General features: G+C 37.6%; 1 protein-coding gene across 8 annotated transcripts in view; it reads right to left on the bottom strand.

Annotated features, from left to right (window-relative positions):
• NAALADL2 (N-acetylated alpha-linked acidic dipeptidase like 2) overlaps positions 1-23,887 on the bottom strand; it is a 1,495,786-nt gene that overhangs the window by 77,656 nt on the left and 1,394,243 nt on the right. For all 8 annotated transcript variants that reach the window (XM_043875325.1, XM_043875329.1, XM_043875328.1 and 5 more), the window contains one exon: positions 1,648-1,846. In XM_043875325.1, coding sequence (XP_043731260.1) covers positions 1,648-1,846 — 199 coding nt within the window. The remainder of the gene's footprint in view (positions 1-1,647; positions 1,847-23,887) is intronic.

Genomic DNA, 23,887 nt, shown 5'->3' with positions numbered 1-23,887 from the left:
AGCAACATGGATGTACCTGGAGATTATCATACTCATTAAATGTCAGACAAACACATATATCTATGATGTCACTTAAATGTGGAATCTAAAAAAATGATACAAACTGACTTATTTACTGAACAAACTGCATAACCTAGGTCACGGTGCTCAATACTCTCTAACAACCTAAGTACGAAAGAGTTTGGAAAAGATGTGACTGAAATATGATTGAATCAATTTGATGTACACCAGAAATGAACAGTCTGTTAATCAACTATTCTCCAACATAAAGTAAAATTAAAAAAAAAAAAAAAACATTTTATTAGTAAAGTGAGAGACACGATATTCTCTGAAATCTGCTTTACTATTTTGGCAAGTCATTTAGCATTCTTGAGCCCAGTTTCCTCATCTGTAAAATGGAGACCCTAAGAATATCTGATGCATTGACCATTTAGCCAGGATTAAATTAATTAATGCATGGAATGGGTTTAACATAGTATCTAAGACATATTAAGTAGTCAATGAATGTTACCAATTTAAAAAAATTAAAATGCTTTATTTTTGGAAACTGTACTTGCCCTCTTTGTTTCATTTCTACCATTTCTGAGAACCAGAAAAACAAGTATGTGCTTGTGTGATCCTCTAAGAGATTAAATTGAATATGACAATGTTTTATTAAAGTATTTGTTAAAATTGTGAAAGTATTTTCAGAAATCACTCTGTTGTGGTGATTTAACCAAATATGTCCCATAACCTGGTTTTTGCAACATTCCTATAAATTCCTCTCCCCCTGAAAATTTTGCTGTTGTTGTTCAGTCACTAAGTCATGTCCAACTCTTTGCAACCCCATGGACTGTAGTACACCAAGCTCCTTTGTCCTCTACTATCTCTGGGACTTTGCAAAAATTCATGTCTATTGAGTTGGTTATTAAACATATTTAATTCCCTCTTAAAATGTAAATAGTTTCTAGAATTAAACACAAAGTTGTAAACATGGACTTACTAGGATAAAAACATAGGCTTATCTCCTGATTCAGTACTTCTCCCAATGCAACCTACAATACATTTAGTTTTTCAGTAGCTATACCTCATTTGATTCATATTGAATTTAATGTAAAAATTCTTAGTCATTTTCTAGATGATACCGCTAACTAGTATCATGTGCTATGGTCTGTTAAATCACTTCAATCATGTCCGACTCTTCGCAACCCCATGGACTATAGCCCGCCAGGCTCCTCTGTCCATGGAATTCTCCAGGCAAGAATACTGGAGTGTGTTGCCATTCTCTCTCCAGCAAATCTTCCCAACCTAGGGATCAAACCCTTGTCTCTTATGTCTCCTGCATTGACAGGCAGGTTCTTTATCACTAGCATCATCTGGGAAGCCCAACTAGTAGTTTCATAGATATAGATAATATCCATATCTACAAATAATATCAATATCTACAGATATAAAGTTTTCTTTATTCACCGTATATGCAGTTGAACTTTGCTTTGAGCAGAGAATGAGCCTCAAATTGTAGATAAAATAACTACTTCACATTAAAGACAAACAAACAAACAAAAAAACAGTCTTATGTTCACAGAAGGTACATATCATATTCTGAAAGTTAAACACAAATATTTCATTAAGAGGCATGAAAATACCAAATGTGAGCAAACTTCCTACCTGTAAAACCCTGGGGGTGCATGCTGCACTAGGAAGCTCTTCTCCATGTCCTGGAGAATGTCATTCAGCATCCGCACACGGATGGGAGCTCTTTCCTTGGGGTCATTAGCAGGACGCATCTCATCTGACTGAAAGAATTCAGCACTCTCCCGCAGGCGTGAGGCCAGGGCTAGCAGTTGAGGGGTGTTGGTTTGATCACCTGGTAAAGATAAGTAGGCCAATCATAGATCAGAACATCTCAAAGGCACAATATAAACATTTTATAATCATGATGTCAAAAGGAAGATTCGCCATCAATTCAACTTTTAAAATCTTTCCACCAAAAATATTCTAATACATTCTACTAAGAGTATTAAATTTATTATTACCGTGTGTTAGTCACTCAGTCATATCTGCCTCTTTTGGAAACCCATGAACTGTAGCCCACCAGGCTTCTCTGCCCATAGGATTCTCCAGGCAAGAGTATTGGAATGGGTTGCCATTTCCTTCTCCAGGGAATTTTCCCAACCTAGGGATCAAACCCAGGTCTCCTGCATTGTAAGCAGATTCTTTACCATCTGAGCCACCAAGGAAACCCACTGCTGATAATAATACCACCAGTAAATAGAAACTGATTGTTGAAAGAATGCAACCTTCTCAACGCTGTCAAGCCATTTGACACAAGACACTTCACACAATTATCTCATTTAATATTCACCAAACCTTGTATTGGCATGTTCATTCCATAGAAGCTGAGAGTTACGGTAAGCAAAGTGCCATAGATCATCAAGCAAGTAAGTGACAGGTAAGAATTAGAAGCCTGATCTTTCTGACTCAAAAATTCATGCTCTTAATGGAATATCCTGTGTTTCAAGGGAAAAAAAATTGTAAAAGGAATTATCTTCTCTTCTGAGAATATGAAATATGTTACCCTACACTGTTATGTGTCTACTGGGGTCTTTTTGCTTTACTAGAGTATTCCTGTAATTTGAAGCTGAAATACACCTTTGATCTGAAAATACACTAAAATCTATCCTATGTAATGTTTGTATTGTTTTCCTTTTGAGATGATTTTTGTTTGTTTTTCTATCTGTTTATGTAACTTACTGGAAGTCATTCTGATATGAATCTTGGTAGCAAAAGGATCAAAGGATGTTCCTTTGACTAAGGGAAAGGCATATAGAAATTATGTTACCAAATCCTAGAATCAGACCACTTGAGTTCAAATCCCTGCTCTACCACATAGTATAATAGCTTTGTGATGCTGGGTTATTTTGCCTCAATGTCCTCATGGGCAATGAACATATAGTAGTACTTGCTTTATAGATTTTTTTCATGAGAGTTAAATAATTAATACTTGTAAAGTACTCCCCAACAGGTAAGTAGTTCCTAGCTGGTGCTTAAACTTCTTTAAAAAGCATTCTCTTATCATGCCATGGGGGGCCTTCCATCATCTTCCAGATAGCCCCACCATTAGAGGCAGACTTTGACACCATTGACTATTGCCTCACCGCTTCTCAGCCTAACTACAGCTGTCAACATACTGAAATCAACCTGGTAAATCTCAACTGACAATCCTGACAGCATGGCATTAAGATAAGTAGATGGAAGACTGAAAAGAGACCTCATGGAATCTTCGCCTGGGAAAGCCTCTGCAAAAGGAAAGGCCACAAAGGAACTCTTTCTCCAAGTGAAGTCTAAGGTAAGGATCACCAGCTTCCAAAGAACCTGGGTTTTGTGAAAATGCAGATTCCTAGACCTTCTGAATTTCTCTAGGGCCCAGGAATCACAATTTCAACATGCTAGTCAGACTATTCCTTATATCTTAATGTTTCAAAAGCACTGTAGAGAGGTTATGTGCTAAGAAAATGAAAAGTAGATTAGAATCATAACTGTAGTATAAAATATGTCTGTCACAGAATTATTAATACCAACCTTTAACATAGTGATCTTTATTTCCTCTCACCTTCATTTGATGTGAATGATTTTATATGTCAATTTCATTATAACCCAGCATAGTTCTGACACTCAGTAATTGTTTACTGACTAAATAAAGTAGACTCAATACTTTTAGAAAAACATCTAATAAAAAATATAATAAAAAATGGCAACTAAAGAAATAATAAAGAAATAAGTGATTTTTATAAAGGCTGCAACAAAAGAGCTTTCTCTGTAGCTCTCTGTTCAGTGAAATTAACAATATGAATAAAATCAGTTATAGGAGTTCACAGGGTTTGGGCATTTGATATTTTCAATGTGTGTTCCACATTAACTAGTAATCTTGCTTGATTTCAAAACATAACTTGAGGATGCAAGCAGATATTTTTGCTCATTGAGAATATCCAGCCTCTTAAGAGACAATATTAATAATGACAATTTATGAAGATATGGTTTCTCTTAAATTATTAAATTATCATAATATTAACATGGAAAACCTATAGGTGATATCTTTTTGCACAAGGAAAGAAAAAGAAGGATAAAGGCACATTTGGATTATACTAGAATTGAAAGACTGAACAACAGAGCAAACTAGTTTCACATCCTTAAGAGTCTTCCATTTAAGAAAGAAAAATCTCTTCTGATCTAACATACACCAAAGAATTGAAGACATTACCACTGAATCAAGTGAGACAAATTGTACCATTCTACCTTATTTGGCCTTAAATGAATTTATCTTTCATGATGGTGCAGGTAGAGAAAATTGACAGCTTTAGGAACTAGTTGGTTTCAGAAAGGACCCTGATAGTGGAAACCTGCCACCACGGCTTACCCTGTGCATTACTTCAAGGATATGAGGTTACAGATTGAAAAGTAGCTTTACTCCCAGAGGTTCACTCAATCATTTTGATATATAACTGATGTTCCAAAGATTCCTAATAGCCATTTCTATGATCCCAAATGATTGTCTTTTGTGATCCTTAGGATGAATACCTGAATGCCAGCTCTGTGTGGGAAGAGATCTTTCTGTTTCATTCACTGTCATTAGGTGTCATTGCCCAGCACTTAAAACTGTGCCTGACAAACCACAATGAATGTATGAATTATATATTGTGATCATAGCATCTGCAATATTTTAGCTTTATCTTCATTGTCTCTCTTTTCCTTGACTGAAAAGAACCCCACACAAACAGCAAATATGTTTTCTCTCTTTGTATCTCTGTACCTTAGCACAATACCTGATATATGGCAGTCATTTATTAAAAATCTTGTTGAGTATATATTGAATTGTAAACTCCAGGAGTTGGTGATGGACAGGGAGACCTGGCGTGCTGCGATTCATGGGGTCGCAGAGAGTCGGACACGACTGAGCGACTGAACTGAACTGAACTGAACTGAACTGAAGATAATGTCTTATTTGAGATACAGTATTATATTGAATTATGTCTACAAAATCATTCAGAAAGATATTTAGTGCATGATGAACATCAACAAGTGATATTTCTTTTCCTTTCTTACTAAATATCAATAATAGTTGCATAAAAGGGAACAAAAATTAAAAAGTTATTTTAGGGTAAATATAGGTTAAATTAAACTAAATAGAATTTAAATTCTACTGATAACTACCCCCAAAACTAAGACTATAAAAAAACAAAAAACAAAACAAAAAAAACTTTATTTAAGGCACAATGAATGCCAGAGAACTAATTGAGGTTCTTAACAGTTCGGGTTTAATAATCCTTTTGACCAAACAAAATGAACTGGGAGTTAGAGATTTCTGTCAGGATAGATACAATTAGCCTGAAGTTTCACATAATATATGGCATCTGAAGACCAGGGCTTGGTATAAAGAAAATATAAGAGCCTGGTTTGTTTAATTACAATCAATGTGGACATGAACAGATTATTTAATATTGATGTTTTCCAGCTTCCTTGGGGAAATGGTCATTTTACTTTCTACGTATTTAAGTCACTGTATAAACACAAGTTACTCTTGGTATTATCAGAGCACATAAACTAAATACAAATTAGTACCAACTCGTTTGCTCCAGGCATGCACAAAATACTTAAATGGCTTTGCTAATGATTTTATTCTCATAGACATTATTTCTTATCATTTCCCCCAACTCATGCATCCCCTCCCTGCTACTGTATCACACTTCTCCCCTTATCCACTTTCATAAGGATTCCCAATTTTATTTTGCAGTGCCTCTGAATCTGGAGCTAATTTTTCTTTCCATGGGCTGGCATCCCAAACCTCTGAAGAACAAGGAAAGGTGTATTATAAAGGGTAAAAGACTTAGGGAGTGATCAAGATGGCAGAGTAGTAGGACATGAAGCTCACCTTCTCCCACAAATATATCAAAAATACATCTATATGTAGAACGATCCTCACAGAATATCTACTGAACATTGGAAGAAGACTTCAGACTACTGAAGGACCAAGGAAATCTCCATGTAACCAGGTACGAAAAAAGATTAAAAAAAAAAAAAAAAGGAGTTGGGTCACAAGCTGTGCCCCTCGGAAAGAGCTGTGAAAGAGGAAAGGTTCCTTCACCTAGAGAAGCCCTTCACCATCAGGAAGGTTGGCTGGGACAGAAGCGGGGCTTCTGAGCCTCAGAGGAGGGCACGGCAGCCTGTCAGTGGCAGCCAGAGCAGGGGGAACACTGCCCAGATGGTGCCCTGCCCCGCACTCCCCAGCCTGACACGCGCGTCTGCCAGTGCTGGAGGGTGATGGATGCTGGAACTTGGGCTTCAGGGATCAGACCTGGGGAAAGGATTGAGGTTGACTATGTTGAGACAGACTGAGGGAGTGGGAATCCTGTGAAACTGTGGCTGGTGGCTATACGAAGAGGAAACCTGGACCACCTTATAGGCCAGTCACCATCGTTTGGAGGGCATGGGGAGAATGAGGTAAGATTGTAGCCTTTCCCCCCGTGCCTACAGAGGGCAGGACACTGCCTTTGTTGGCTCCAAAGGGGGATGCCAAGAGTGGTCACAGGTCACCAGTGTCTCCTTCCTAGACTCCAGGAGTGGTCACAAGGTATACCCACTCCCACTGCATGCCCAGGGGTGTGCCTAAACTGCCACCATTGAGAACCTCAGGACTGGGCACTGGTCACTGCATCTGCTTAACTCTTATCAAGGGGATAACAATCAGCTCACACTGAGGAAAGAGAAGACAGGCTACTGTACTAAAAACAGCCCTTGCATCAAATATACTAAACCTAAACAAGCTACACAGGAACAGCCCCACACATAAATAGCCCTCCAAAACCATAGTAGATAATTATTTCTCCTAAACTCACAGAGTAGGAGAAATGTAAGGAAAATGAAGAAGCAAAAGCACTACTCCCAGTTAAAAGACCAAGAGAGTTCCCCTGAAAGAACAAATGGTGAAACAGACCTCTTCAGTCTAATACACTGGTTTCTAAAAGGAGACAATGAGAATACTGAAGGAATTAAGAAAGTGTATCAAGAGAAATTCAGACTATTGTGGAAAAAAAAAGGAACTAGAAACTATAATAGGAACCAAGAAAAATTAGAAAATTCATTTGCAGAGACAGAAGCTGAGCTGAAGGCAATGGATAGCAGAATGAATAATGCAGAAGAATGAACAAGTGACCTGAAAGATAGAATAATGGAAATCACCCAATAAGGAAAGAAGATAGAAAGCCAAATTAATAAAAAGAAAATTAAAGCAATATGAAAGATCTATGAGATAATATAAAGCATGCAGACCTATGCTTAATAGGGATTCCAGAAGAGAAGAAGAGATCAAAAATATATTTAAATAAATAATGACTGAACACTTCCTAAACCTAAAGAAGGAAACAAATATCGAGGAAGCAGAGAAGGTCCCAAACAGACCTACAACAAGACATATTATAATTAAAGCTTGGAAAAGTTAAAGAGAGTATTCTAAAGGCAACAAGATAAAAACAAAAGAGTTTATTACAAGGGAAACCCCATAAGACTATCAGGTGACTTCTCCTCAAAAATGTTGTAGGCCAGAATGGAGTGGGCAAGATACACTCAAAATCCTGAAAGGGAACAATCTGCAACCTAGGATACTCTACCAGCAAGGTTATCATTTAGAATAGGAAGAGAGATAAAGAATTTCTCAGACAAGCAAAACTATTCTAAAGGAAATACTGAAAGGTCTTTCTCTAAATATAAAATAAGAAAGAATTTACAGGGAAGAGAAAATTACAATTGGAAAATAAAACACTTAAGTCAGTACAAAGATTAAAAAAATCAAATTTTCTGTGAAAGTAATGATAATCACAATAAACAGCAAAAGGACGAACATAAAGATATAAGAGAGGACATCAAAATCATAAAATATGGGGGCGGGGGGAGTAAGAAAATACAGGGTATTTTCCTCCCTAAAATGTGTTTGAGACTATATGACTAACAGTCTAGGGCAAGTAGATATAGTAAGGGATTAACATAATCGAAAAACAGGGTAATCAAAAATCAAAAATATACAATAAATTCACTAAAACCAAAAAGAAAAGAACATAAGTATAATACAAAAGAAAATCATTAAACCACAAAAGAAAAAAGGGACAGAGAAGAAATGTAAAGTCGATGGAAAAACAAAGCTCAAAATGGCAATAAATACATACTTATCAATAATTACCTTAAATGTCAATGTACTAAATGCTCCAAGCAAAACACACAGAATAGCATATTGGATAAAAAAGAAAGAAAGAAAGAAAGAAAAAGCAAGAGTCTACAAAGTGCTGCCTACAAGAGATCCACTTTAGGGCAAAGGACACACAAAGATTAAAAGTGATGAAATGGAAAAAGATGTTTCGAACAGAAATGAGATGAGATCAGGGGTTTCAGTACTCATGTCAGACAAAATAGACTTTAAAACAAAGCCCATAAGGAAAGATAAAGAAGGACACTATATAATGATAAAAGAATCAATACAAGAAGAGGATTTTATGCTGATTAATATAAACCTAATATGAGTACCCAAATATATGAAACAATACTAATAAACATAAAGGGATAAACTGAAAGCAACACAGTAAATAGTAGGAGATCATAACACCTCACTTACATCAATGGACAGATCTTAGAGACAGAGATTCAGTAAGGCAACAGATTCTAAATGATACAATAGAACAGTTAGACCTAATTATATTTTCAGGACATTACATCCAAAAAAGCAAAATACAAATTCTTTTCAAGTGCACATGGGAGATTCTCTAGGATTGACCACTTACTAGTGTACAAAACAATCATCAACAAATTTAAGAATATACAAATTATCTCAAGCATCTTTTCTGATCAGAATGGTATGAAACTAGAAATCAACCACAGAAAAAGAAATGAGAAAAAAGCAATTACATGGAGACTAAAAACATCATGCTAAAAAACTATCAAGTCAATGATGAAATCAAAGAGAAAATTTAAAACACTTTGAGACATATGACAATGAAAACACAGCCGTACAAAATCTATGGTGTGCAGCAAAAACTGTTCTTAGAGGGAAGTTCATAGTGAAACAGGTCTTCCTCAAAAAAACAGGAAAAATCTCAAATGAACAAGCCTATCACTTAAAATAACTTGAAAAAGAATCAGCAAAAACACAAGTTGCAGAATGAAGGAAATAATAAAGATCAGAGAGGAAATAAATTAAGATCAAAAATAGAAAAAAATTCAATAAAACCAAGAGCTGGTTATCTATAAGGATAAACAAGATTGGCAAGTCTCTGGCCAGGCTTACCAAGAAGGTAAGGAGAGAATTCAGATAAACAAAATAAGATATGAAGGAGACATTAACTGATACTTCAGAAATACAAAAAAAAAAAATAATAAGGAAATATTATGAACACATATATATGTAAAAAATCTGACAAGCTAGAAGAAATGGGCAAGTTTCTAGACATACACAGCTTACCAAAATTGAATCAAGAATGCATGATTTGAACAGACTGATCATTAAAAGTCAAATAGAATCTGTAATTTAAAAACTCCCATTGCCAATTTGTTGTATGACTCAGGGAACTCAAACAGGAATTCTGTAACAACCTAGAGGCGTGGGATGGGGAGGGAGGTTCAAGAGGGAGGGGACCTATGTATTATATCCATGGCTGATTCATGTTGAGGTTTGGCAGAAACCAACACAATTCTGTAAAGCAAATATCCTTCAATTATAAAAATAAACTAAAAAAAAAAAACTCCCTATAAATAAAAGTCCAAAACCAGATGACTTTACAGGTAAATTCTGCCAAACATTCAAAGAAGAACTTATACTAATCCTTCTCAAACTCTTCCAAAATATTGAAGAGGAAGGAACACTCCCAAGGATACCAAAACCAAAGACATCACCAAAAAATAAAATTACAGGCCAATATCTTTGAAAAATATAGATGTAAAAATTCTCAACAAAATATTAGCAAACTGAATCCAACAACACATAAAAAAGATCACATACAAAAACCAAGTAGGATACATTCCACATTCATAGGAGGATTAAACATCCACAAATAAATCAATGTGATACATTACATAAACAAAAATCACATGATCACCTCAATACATGCTGAAAAAGCCTTTGAAAAAATTCAATATCCATTCATGACAAAAGCTCTTAACAAAGTGGATACAGAGGAAATGCATCTCAAGATAGTAAAAGCTACTTATGACAAACCCACAGCCAATATAATACTAAATGATAAAAATTCCAGATTCTCACTAAAATCTAGAATGAGACAAGAAGACCCAATCTCACTTCTTCTATCAATGTAGTATTGAAAGACAGCTACAACAGTCAGAAAAATGAATAAATAAATATGCCCAAATTGGAAGGGAAGAGGTGAAATCATCACTATAAGTAGATGATATGATATTATATATAGAAAACCCTAAAGTCTCCATGCAAAAACTAGTAGAACTGATCAACAAATTCAACAAGGTAACAGGATAAAAGATTAACATACAGAAATCAATTCATTTCTTTACAGTAACAATGAAATATCAGAAAGGAAATGTAAACCAAAAAAAAAAAAAGAAGTCAAAAAAATAAACACTTAATAAACCTCACCAAGTAGGAGAAAGACGTCTATGCAGAGAACTATAAAACATTTACAAAGGAAATTTAAGATGATTCAAAGAAATGGAAATATATCCCAGTTTTAGAAGAAATAATATTGCAATGTTGTTAAAATGACCATACTACCCAAAGCAATCTATAGACTTAATATGTGTGTGTGTGTGTCCAACTCTTTACATCTCCATGGACTGTAGTCCACTGGGCTCCTCTGTCCATGGAATTCTCCAGGCAAGAATACTGGAGTGGGTTGCCATTCCCTTCTTCAGGGGATTTTCCTGATCCAGGGATCAAACTCAGGTCTCCTTTATTGCAAGCAGATTTTTTACCATCTGAGCCACAAGGGAAGCCCATACGGACTTAACATGATCCCTGTCAAATTACTGATAACAGTTTTCACAGAGCTGGATGGGGAGAGAGGTGGGAGGGGGGATCAGGATGGGGAACACATGTAAATCCATGGCTAATTCATGTCAATGTATGGCAAAAACCACTACAATATTGTAAAGTAATTAGCCTCCAACTAATAAAAATAAATGAAAAAAAAATTATATGGAAACATAAAAAACCAGAATTTCCAACACAATGCCGGGAAAAAAACAAAAAAAAAACAAGAGGCATAACCCTTCCAGACTTCAGACAATACTACAAAGCTACCATAATCAAAATAGTGGTGCAAGAACAGACATATGGATCAATGAAACAGAATAGAGACCCCAGAAATAAACCCACACCCCTATGGTCAATTAATCTTTGACAAATGAGGGCAGGGGGATACAATAGGGAAAAGACGATCTCTTCAGAAAGTAGTGTTGGGAAAGTTGGATAGCCACATGTAAATCAATAAAGTTAAAACATACACTCTCACCATACACAAAAATAAACTTAAAATGATTGAACATAACACTCCTAGAAATTCCTAAGATTCCTAGAAGAGAACATAGGCAAAACATTGTCTGAGGTAAATCTTACCTAAATCTTACCAATGTTATTTTTTAGGTCAGTCCCCAAAGTAATAAAAATAAACAAATGGGACTTTATCAAAGTTACAAACTTTTGCACAGCAGGAAAACCATAAACAAAATGAAAAGAAATCCTACAGACAGATATTACTGTTTAGTTGCTAAGCCCTGTCTGACTCTTTTTTGACCCCATGGTTGTAGTCTGCCAGTCTCCTCTGTCCATAGGATTATCCAACTGAGGTGGGTTGCTGTTTCCTTCTCCAGCAGATTTTCCCAACCCAGGGATTGAACCCATAACTCCTGCATTAGGAGGGAGATTCTTTACCACTGAGCTGCAAGGGAAGCCTGCTGGGGTCCTTTAATGGACCGGAACCTGGTGGTAGGAAGTCGACAATAAGAAAGTAAAAGAGAGAAAGAGGCTGATAGTCCCTGGTTTACGCAGAGGACCAATAAAGCCCTTGACACAGGACTTGCATTGCTCATGAAGGCACCAGGCGCCCCCTCGAGGGGGTGAAGGCACAAAGTGCCTTCTGGAGAGGGTCTTAGAAGCCCGGGCAGGAAAGTGAGCATGACGGGTCTCCATGCTCCAGAGAAACAGCCAGAAAAAAAGAGAGAGAGAGAAAGAGAGAAACAGAAAAGACACGGGGACCTAAGCTCTGATGGAGCAAAGGTGCTTTAATGATTTTTCTATGAGTATATATAGGCTGTGGTACAAGAGACTTCTTTTGGGAATGATAGAGATCAGAGAACCAAATGTACAGCAACCGTTACCAAGGGAACAAGGGGTAAGGTTAGTCACAAGGTCAGGAGACAATCCATATCTCAAGAAAAGGGAGCAAGACTAAGCAATTTTGTCAAAAAGAGAATGTTTACTAAAGGAGACCCAAGCCTGCCTCACACAATGACCTCATCCCTGGGAGCAGCGTGCTGTTCCGCTTGAAGAGGGACAAAGGGCTCATGAGAGACAGCACGTAGGAATCCTCCCATCAAACACTCCCTGACAGAAGCCCATCCTACAGACTATATTTGCAAATGATGAGACTGAAAAGGGTTTAATTTACAAGTATACAAACAGTTCATACAACTCAACAACAAAAGAAAAGAACTCAGCTGAAAATGGGCAGAAGACATAAATAGACATTTCTCGACACTGGCCACAGGACTGAAAAGGTCAGTTTTCATTCCAATCCCAAAGGGCAATGCCAAAGAATGTTCAAACTACCACACGATTGCTCTTGTTTCACATATTGGCAAGTTAATGCTCAAAATGCTTCCAGTTGGCTTCAGTAACAAGTGAACTGAGAACTTCCAGATGTTCAACCTGGATTTAGGAAAAGCAGAGAAACCAGAGATCAAATTGCAAACATCCATTGGCTCATAGAGCTTCCCTGGTGGCTCAGCTAGTAAATAATCTGCCTGCAATGCAGGACATCTGGGTTCAATCTCTGGGTAGGGAAGATCCCCTGGAAAAGGGAGAATCCCCTGGAGAATTCCATAGACTGTATAGTCCAGGGGATCACAGAGGCAGACATGATTGAGCAGAGCAACTTTCACTTCACATTAGATCATAGAAAAAGCAAGGGAAATCCAGAAAAATATCTGATTCATTAACTATGCTAAAGCCTTTGACTATGAGGATTACAACAAACTGTGGAAAATTCTTCAAGAGATGTAAATATCAGACAATCTAATCTGCTCCCTGAGAAACCTGTATGCAGGTCATGAAGCAACAGTTAGAATCAGACATGGAACAACAGACTGTTTCAAAATTGGGAAAGGAGTATGTCAAGGCTGTATATTGTCACCTTGTTTATTTAATTTATATGCAGAGTACTTCATGTGAAATGTTGGACTGGATGAAGCACAAGCTGGAATCAAGATTGCCGGGAGAAATATCAATAACCTCAGATATGCAGATGACACCACCCTTATGGCAGAAAGTGAAGAAGAACTAAAGAGTTTCTTGATAAAAGTGAAAGAGGAGGGTGAAAACGCTGGTTTAAGACTCAACATTAAAAAACTAAGATCATGGAATCTGGTCCCATCACTTCATGGCAAATAGAAGGGGAAAATATAGAAGTAGAGACAGACTTTATTTTCTGGGCTCTAAAATCACAGTTCTCCCACTGTTGCAAAAGTTCTAGGGCTCACATCAGATTTCCCAAGCTGGGGATCCAGCTAAGGGACTGAGAACCCGCAGGAAATTTGACTTCAAAGGCCAGTGGGATTTTATTACAGAACTTCCATAGGACTGGGGAAATAGACTGTTGGAGGGCACAGACAAAACCTTGTGCATACAGGACCGAGGGAAAAGGAACAGTGATCCCACAAGAGACTGAGCCAGACTTGCTTGTGAGTGTCCAGGATTCTCCAGCTGAGGCATGGGTTGACAGTGGCCTGATGTGGGATCAGGGGCACTGAATACAACAGACCTGGCATAAGTTGTTTTGAAGGAGGTAACCATCATCTCTACCATAGTTTGGCCTCAGATCTAACTACAGGGAGGGAACACAGCCCCACCCATCAACATAAAATTGGATTAAGATTTGCTGAGTATGTCCCCACCCATCAGAGCAAGACCCAGATACACAGTTACAGAAAACTAACCAAACTGATCCCTTGGATCACAGCCTTGTATAACTCAGTGAAACTCTGAGCCATGTGGTGTAGGGTAAACCAAGGTGGATGGGTCATGGTGGAGAGTTCTGACAAAATGTAGTCCACTGGAGAAGGGAATGGCAAACCAGTTCAGTATCCTTGCCTTGAGAACCCCATGAACAGTATGAAAAGGCAAAAAGATATGACACTGAAAGATGAATTCCCCAGGTCGGTAGGTGCCCAGTATGCTACTGGAGAAGAGTGAGAAATAGCTCCAGAAAGAACGCAGAGGCTGAGCCAAAACAAAAACAACACTCAGCTGTGGATGTGATTGGTAATGGAAATAAACTCCAATGCTGTAAACAACAGTATTGCATAGGAACCTGGAATTTTAGGTCCATGAATCAAGGTAAATTGGAAGTGGTCAAACAAGAGATGGCAAGGTTGAACATCAACATTTTAGGAATCAGTAAACTAAAATGCACCAGAATGGGCAAATTTAATTCAGATTACTATATGTTTACTACTGTGGGCAAGAACTCCTTAAAAGAAATGGAATAGCCTTCATTGTCAACAAATGAGTCTGAAATTCTGTACATGGGTGCACTCTCAAAAATGACAGAATGATCTCTGTTCATTTCCAAGGAAAACCATTCAATATCACAGTAATCCAAGTCTATGCCTTAACCACTAATGCCAAAGAAGCTAAAGTTGAATGGTTCTATGAAGACCCACAAGACCTTCTAAAACTAACACCAAAAAAAGATGTTCTTTTCATCATAGGGGATAGAATGCAAAAGTAGGAAGTCAAGTGCTACCGGGAATAATAGGCAAGTTTGGCCTTGGACTATGAAAATAAAGCAAGGCAAAGGCTAACAGATTTTTGCCAACAGGGTATGCTGGCCATAGCAAACACATTCTTTCAACAATACAAGAAAAGACTCTACACATGGACATCACCAGATGGCCAATACCAAAATCATATTGATAATATTCTTTGCAGCTGAAGATGGAGAAGTTCTGTACAGTCAGCAAAAATAAGACCAGAATCTGACTGTGGATCAGATCATGAACACATGATTGCAAAAATTAGACTTAAATTGAAGAAAGTAGGGAAAACCACTCAACCATCTAGGTATGACCTAAATCAAATCCCTTATGTGTATATATCCCTTATGAGAAATACATTCAAGGCATTAGATCTGATAGATAGAGTGTCTAAAGAACTATGGATGGAGGTTCTTAACACTGTGCAGCAGGGGGTGATCAATACCATCCCCAAGAAGAAGAAATGCAAAAAGGCAAAATGGTTGTCTGAGGAAGCCTTACAAATAGCTGAAAAAAAGAAGAGAAGTGAAGGGCAGAGGAGAAAAGGAAAAATATACCTGTTTGAAAGTAGAATTCCAAATAAACTGTTATGTCAGAAAGGAAAGAGAAGCTGAATATCTTCTTGATGAAAGTGAAACAGAAGAGTGAAAAAGCTGGCTTAAATCTCAACACTCAAAAGACTAAGATCATGGCATTTTGTCCCATCACTTCATGGAAAATAGATGAGGAGACAATGGAAGCAGTGAGAGACTTTATTTTCATGGTCTCCAAAATCACTGCAGATGGTGACTGCTGCCATGAAATTAAAAGACACTTGCTCCTTGGAAGAAAAGCTATGACAAACCTAGACAGCATGTTAAAAAGCAGAAATATTACTTTGCCAATAAATATCCATGCAGTCAAATCTATGGTTTTTCAAGTACTCATGTTTAGATGTGAGAGTTGGGCCATAAAGAAAGTTGACCACCAAAGAATTGGTGATTTTAAACTCTGGTGTTAGAGAAGACTCTGAGAGTCCCTTATAGCAGAGATCCAATTAGTCAATACTAAAGGAAATCAGTCCTGGATATTCATTGGAAAGACTGACACTGAATCTGAATCTCCAATACTTTGGCCACCTGATGTGAGGAACTGACTCATTTGAAAAGACCCTGATGCTTGGAAAGGCTGAAGGCAGGAGGAGAAGGGGATGACAGAGGATGAGATGGTTGGATGGCATCACCGACTCAATGGACATGAGTTTGGGCAAGCTCTGGAAGTTGTTGATGGACAGGGAAGCCTGACATGCTGCAGTCCATTGGGTCCCAAAAAGTCGGACATGACTAAGCAACTGAAATGAACTGAAAATCACTACAGATGTTGACTGCGGCCAAAAAATTAATAGATGCTTAGTTCTTAGAAGAAAAACTATGACAAACCTAGACATCATTTTAAATGCAGAGACATCACTTTGTAGACAAAGTTCCATCTAGTCAAAGCTAAGGTTTTTCCAGTAGTCATGTACTGATGTGAGAGTAGGACCATAAAGAATACTGAGGTCAAAGAGTTGATGCTTTGGAACTGTGGTGCTGGAGAAGACTCTTGAGAGTCCCTTGGGCAGCAAGGAGATCAAGCCAGTCAATCCTAAAGGAAATCAACACTGAATATTCATTGGAAGGACTGATGCTAAAGCTGAAGCTCCAAAACTGATGCAAAGAGGCTACTCATTGGGAAAGACCCTGAAGCTGGGAAAGATTGAGGGTAGGAGGAGAAGGGGGTGGTGGAGGATGAGATAGTTGGATGACATCATCGACTCAATGGACATGAATTTGAGCAAACTCTGGGTGATAGGGAAGGACAGAGGAGCCTGGCATGATGCAGTCCATGCAGTTGCAAATAGTCGACACAACTATTTGAACAACTGAACAACAGCAACAACCAAAGTAATACAAATGGTCAAAAGTTAGATGATAAAATGCTCAATATCATCAATTATGAAAGAAATGCAAATCAAGACTAAAATGAAGTATCACCTCACACTTGTCAGAATGGCCATGATTAAAAAGTGTACAAATAACAAGTGCTGGAGAGGATGTGGAGAAAAGGGGACCATGCTACACTGTGTGTGGAAACATAAATTGGTGCAGCCACTGTGGAAAACGGTTTGAAGGTTTCTCAGACAACTAAAAATAGAGTTGCCATATGATACAGCAATCCCACTCCTGGTCATATACCTAGACAAAAATAAAATTTATAAAGATATATGCACTCCTATCTTCATAGCAGCATTACTCACAATAGCCAAAACATGGAAACAACCGAAATGTCTGCTAACAGATGAATGGATGTTTCACATATGTAGAATGGGATACTACTCAGCCATAAAAAGACAAAATTATGCCATTCACAGCAATATGGATGGACCTAGTCAGAAAGAGAAACACATGTATCATATGATATCACTTATATGTGAAATCTAAAATACGACACAAATGAAAATAATTATGAAACAGAATCAGAATCACAAACATAGAGAATAGACTAGTGTTTGCCAGAGGAGTGAGGGGTAGAAGAGTGATGGATTGGGAGTTTGAGATTAACATATAGAACCTAATATAAATAGAATGGATAAACAATAATGCTCTACTGTATAGTATAAGGAACATTACTGAATATACTGATAAACCATAATGGAAAATGATATGAAAACAACTGTATGTGTGTGTGTGTGTGTGTGTGTGTGTATAACTGAGTCACTGCTGCATAGCAGTAGTTAATACAACATTGTAAATCATCTATATTTCTATAAAAAATACAGAACTAGACAATCAACCTTTTTTTTTCTTTCTACTTCTTAACTATTATTTTTTAAATTTATTTATTTTAATTGGAGGCTAGTTACAATATTGTGGTGGTTTTTGCCATACATTGACATGAATCAGCCATGGATGTATATGTGTCCCCCATCCTGAAGCCCCCACCTACCTCCCTTCCCACTCTGGGTTGTCCCAGAGCACTGGCTTTGAGTTCCCTGCTTCATGCATTGAACTTGCACAGGTCATCTGTTTCACATATGGAATATATATGTTTCAATGCTATTCTCTCAAATCATCCCACCCTCACCTTCTCCCACACAGTCCACAAGTCTGTTCTTTATATTTGTGTCTCTTTTGCCGTCTTGAATATAGGGTTATTTTTAACTGTCTTTCTAAATTCCATATATATGCATTAATATACTGTACTGATGTTTCTCTTTCTGACTTACTTCACTCTGTATAATACAATCAACCATTAAAATTGACCCTTTTATATCTTTGCTCTTGGTGAAAAGCCAACCATTAGTAAGTTTTTACAGCATGGCAGAACATAATGATTTGTGATAAATATTGAAAAAAACCTTAATATAGTATAAAATTTTTGAGACTACCTATTAAAAGTATCTTGATGAAAAAAAAAAAGTATCTTGATGTTATTCAAGAGGTAATTGAAATGTACTTCTAAATTTCAAATGAAAACAGTTTGCATTTTTTCCTCCATTTCTATGCAAAATACAAATATATTTTCACCAACTACTTATTGAGTCCTATTTTGTGTGCTGTTTTATAAGTACTGGTTCTGTAAGACATATAAAATTAAATATCTAGTTTAATAAATTCCTAACCTAGTTAGAAATAACCCAAAAACAGGGAATAAATAAATATGAAGTGAAATAAATGCTCTTAAAGATGAAGGAATACATCATTGTGTATAACAATATTCTAATTAGATCCCAGGGAAGAAGTGAAACTTGAGAGATCATGAAATTACACAGAAACCGATCTCTAATGGAACTTTTAAAAGTCTGGAATAGGTAGTTACCTATATTAAAGCAGTTGAGGTAGGGTGTTCCATCCAGAAATAACAATATTGATTAGTCTTCCCTCATTTCCCTCAGTCCTCATCCTTCTAGAGGATGAACCCACATCTAACTTAAACCCTTCCATTTTTCCAGGTTTGTGCAGAAAGGACAGGACTGGATATTATAATCAGTATTAATATTAAGTGAAGAGGAAGAAGGAAGAGCGAAGGAAGGAGGAATTACCAGCCAGTGGATATAGAGATGGATACTGAGATCTAGACAAGTCACTTCAGGAGAACCTAAAATATACTGGAGGAAGTAGACCCCTACTCCTCAGAGAGTCCCCTGCTTCTAGCCAACAATCACCCTATGCTCTTCTCCCCAGTCAGAAGGCAACACGGGGTAGTGGGAGGGCAGAGGCCTTGGAATCTGATGGACCTATATTCCAGTCCTAAATCTACCACATAGATGCATACACCCAAGTAAGACTCAAAACCCCTCCTAGGCAATTTCTTAATCTCTAAATTGGTCATAATACTCAGAGGAACCAGAAATCAAATTGCCATATCTGCTGGATCATCAAAAAAGCAAGAGAGTACCAGAAAAACATCTATTTCTGCTTTATTGACTATGCCAAAGTCTTCGATTGTGTGGATCACAATAAACTGTGGAAAATTCTGAAAGAGATGGGAATACCAGACCACCTGACCTGCCTCTTGAGAAACCTGAATGCAGGTCAGGAAGCAACAGTTAGAACTGCACATGGAACAACAGACTGGTTCCAAATAGGAAAAGGAGTATGTCAAGGCTGTATATTGTCACTCTGCTTATTTAACTTATATGCAGAGTATATCATGAGAAACGCTGGGCTGGAAGAAGCATAAGCTGGAATCAAGATTGCCGGGAGAAATATCAATAACCTCAGATATGCAGATGACACCATCCTTATGGCAGAAAGTGAAGAGGAACTAAAAAGCCTCTTGATAAAAGTGAAAGAGGAGAGTGAAAAGCTTGGCTTAAAGCTCAACATTCAGAAAACTAAGATCATGGCATCTGGTCCCATCACCTCATGGGAAATAGATGGGGAAACAGTGGAAACAGTGTCAGATTTTATTTCTGGGGGCTCCAAAATCACTGCAGATGGTGATTGCAGCCTTGAAATTAAAAGATGCTTACTCCTTGGAAGGAAAGTTATGACCAACCTAGATAGCATATTAAAAAGCAGAAACATTACTTTGCCAACAAAGGTCCGTCCAGTCAAGGCTATAGTTTTTCCAGTGGTCATGTATGGATGTGAGAGTTGGACTGTGAAGAAAGCTGAGTGCTGAAAAATTGATGCTTTTGAACTGTGGTGTTGGAGAAGACTCTTGAGAGTCCCTTGGACTGCAAGGAGATCCAGCCAGAACATCCTAAAGGAGATCAGTCCTGGGTGTTCATTGGAAGGACTGATGGTGAAACTGAAACTCCAGTACTTTGGCCAGCTCATGCGAAGAGTTGACTCATTGGAAAAGACCCCGATTCTGGGAGGGATTGGGGGCAGAAGGAGAAGGGGACGACAGAGGATGAGATGGCTGGATGGCATCACCGACTCGATGGGCATGAGTTTGAGTAGACTCCGGGAGCTGGTGATGGACAGGGAGGCTTGGCGTGCTGCGATTCATGGGGTCGCAAAGACTGAGCGACTGAACTGAACTCAGCTCAGCCCATGAGGTTAGAGTAAGGTTAAATGTCACAAAGAACGTAAGGCTCTTAGCACGTTACTTGGGTTTTAGGGAGTGACCCCTAAAGTGGCAAGGTGCTTCCCAGAAAATGTGTTCTTGGTATAGGATCCTAAAATACCTTCCAACAATAGATCAGACGCTTAAAGTTATTTAATACACGTCCTACCTAAATAACCTTAAAGTTATTTAATACACATCTCAGGCTTCTTGGTATGAACTATAACTACAGGGCTGACTACACCCCTTGAGCCTACAGATGTTCCAACCTGCCAGGGTCTGAGACCAGCACAAACAACCTCTTATCCTGTAGCACTTCATACCTTGATGAGTTTCTGCTTGGCAGAAACCCATGTGTATTACGTCTGTTCTGCAGTCACCTGAACAAATTTATAATTGTCTTGTTTTAAATAATGATTTTACTGCCTACTATTGTGGCCTCTCAAGTTTCATACTTCAAAAAGTTTTAGTTTATTTCCATCTTTTGGTTCTGCTTTGTGGCTGTACTTTTAAAAACCTACTCAATTTCATTTTTAATTAAGAATGAAATGTACTGGTCATATTCTAAAACTATATTTTTATATCAAACTAACATAGCCTTTTACTTTAATAGTATTTCACAGTATCTCTTCTTCTACAGATTGAGCTTATCACAATTTTAAAGGTGCTAATAATTGCACAATCACAGCTTAGATTTCACTGATTTATAGTGCTAAGAAAAAGTATGATTTATGTTCTGCATAACACAGCAGTTAAAGCAGAATAGATTATTTGGTGGGGGGGATGCATGCTACTTAACGTTGTCTTAAAAATATCTTGTGGCATCACTAAAGAGAAGAAAAGAAATTTCCAATATGATTTCAGCCAAGGGAAACAACAGTCCTTTATTATCTTACATTTTCTATTCTTCGTGCTGCCTTCTTTAGTATGAATCACAATGAAACATCTCAGCTGGTTATTTAAAGAAGTTAAACAAACAAAAATGCAGGTAGAGAAAGAAGTGTGAGAGCCAGTTCATTGCTGATACTCAAATAATCTAACATTGATTTTACAGTGCATAAATAAAAGGATATTATTTTCAAAATGCAATATGCTAAGACAATGGATAATTATTTCTGAACTGAATACAGTAGAAATTCTTTTTGAAAAGATGCCAAAGTGGCAGGTTTAGAAGAATCAGGTGGGCCACTTTTTAAAACAGAAGCAACACATTCTAAAGATTCAGTTCCGTTCAGTTCAGTCGCTCAGTCCTGTTCAACTCTTTGCGACCCCATGAACCGCAGCACGCCAGGCCTCCCTGTCCATCACCAACACCTGGAGTTTACCCAAACTCATGTCCATTGAGTCGGTGCTGCCATTCAACCATCTCATCCTCTGTCATTCCCTTCTCCTGCCCTCTAAAGATTATCTTGCATTCAAATATTATGCAAAAAATCCAGGTAGCCAAGGCAGATGGATATCTAGCAAGACTTTCCATATATTGCATTGAGTGGGTTCTCCCAACAGCGTCTGTCTGCCTAGCACAGAAATTGAACCAGAGGCTCTTTTTATGGCTCACAGATGTGGCCACTGCATTATGCTTGCAATTACATGTTCTGGTTATTGGTGGCTCTGGAAGAGTGAGCACAAGTTTTCTTGAATGAATTAAATTAATGTGTGGTTTATTTTTTATCACTCTTTTCCTGAGGCAGAAAGTTGGAGTTTTATATTTAATAACACATGTGAGTTTAATTATGCTTTGACTAAACCAAGAAACTAAAAAAGAAAAGGCTTTAATAAAAATTAATCAACATGAGGGCAGGGTACTTTATGCTCTATTACAAGCTATGATTAAAAGTATCTTTAAAAAAAGTGACTTTGTAAGTGTTGCCAGTGAAGCAACACTTAAAGCCTAGTGGATTGTAGTGCTATCCTGTCACGGATACAAGGTTTTATCCTAAAACTACCCTTAGAAAACAAATTCACAATATTATTACAAGCTCATTATTGTGATGAGAGACTAGTAAAAATGATACTAAGTCATTAATATATTTCAGTCAATGTAGTGACACATGTGAAAAGAAACCTTCAAGCAGATTTGGATGAAGTATTCAGAGCAGGGAAGAAAATGATGATCACAAAAGAAAGCTGTATGAATAGCAAAAAATTGTGAGATGGGTAAAACTGAGCAAAGAAAGTATACCTTTGAGGAAAGCAAAGGAGACACCATATTTAGGATAATAATTAAGGAACATGAGTTCAAAGAGAAATGAGGAGAAAGAAAATCTAATTTCAGGAGACAAACACTGACATTTTAGAAACGATCAGATTTATTGCAGTCCCAGATGTCTCACATTCTTTTTTAGGATGAGGTGTGGCATATTAATAAATGAAATGCAATCTGTAATATAGTTATGTAATCAGAATCCATACAAAAATATAATGGAGATTGAAACTAAACACATTTTTTCCTAGGAATTTACACCCCCCAATGAATGACTAATCTCTTATCAATATTCTCTACCAATTTGGTTAAGCAATGTAAGACACTTCTCAGAGAATGTTTTTTTTTTTTTTTTTTAATTTTTTTATTAGTTGGAGGCTAATTACTTCACAACATTTCAGTGGGTTTTGTCATACATTGATATGAATCAGCCATAGATTTACACTTATTCCCCATCCCGATCCCCCCTCCCATCTCCCTCTCCACCCGATTCCTCTGGGTCTTCCCAGTGCACCAGGCCGGAGCACTTGTCTCATGCATCCCACCTGGGCTGGTGATCTGTTTCACCATAGATAGTATACATGCTGTTCTTTTGAAACATCCCACCCTCACCTTCTCCCACAGAGTTCAAAAGTCTGTTCTGTACTTCTGTGTCTCTTTTTCCGTTTTGCATATAGGGTTATCGTTATCACCTTTCTAAATTCCATATATATGTGTTAGTATGCTGTAATGTTCTTTATCTTTCTGGCTTACTTCACTCTGTATAAGGGGCTCCAGTTTCATCCATCTCATTAGGACTGGTTCAAATGAGTTCTTTTTGACGGCTGAGTAAAATTCCATGGTGTATATGTACCACAGCTTCCTTATCCATTCATCTGCTGATGGGCATCTAGGTTGCTTCCATGTCCTGGCTATTATAAACAGTGCTGCGATGAACATTGGGGTGCATGTGTCTCTTTCAGATCTGGTTTCCCCAGTGTGTATGCCCAGAAGTGGTATTGCTGGGTCATATGGCAGTTCTATTTCCAGTTTTTTAAGGAATCTCCACACTGTTTTCCATAGTGGCTGTACTAGTTTGCATTCCCACCAACAGTGTAAGAGGGTTCCCTTTTCTCCACACCCTCTCCA

This window comes from Cervus elaphus, chromosome 19 (genome assembly GCF_910594005.1).
Source record: "Cervus elaphus chromosome 19, mCerEla1.1, whole genome shotgun sequence".
Lineage (NCBI taxonomy): Eukaryota > Metazoa > Chordata > Mammalia > Artiodactyla > Cervidae > Cervus > Cervus elaphus.
Note: the sequence above shows the minus strand (reverse complement) of the source record. Positions and strands in the feature narration are given on the sequence as shown.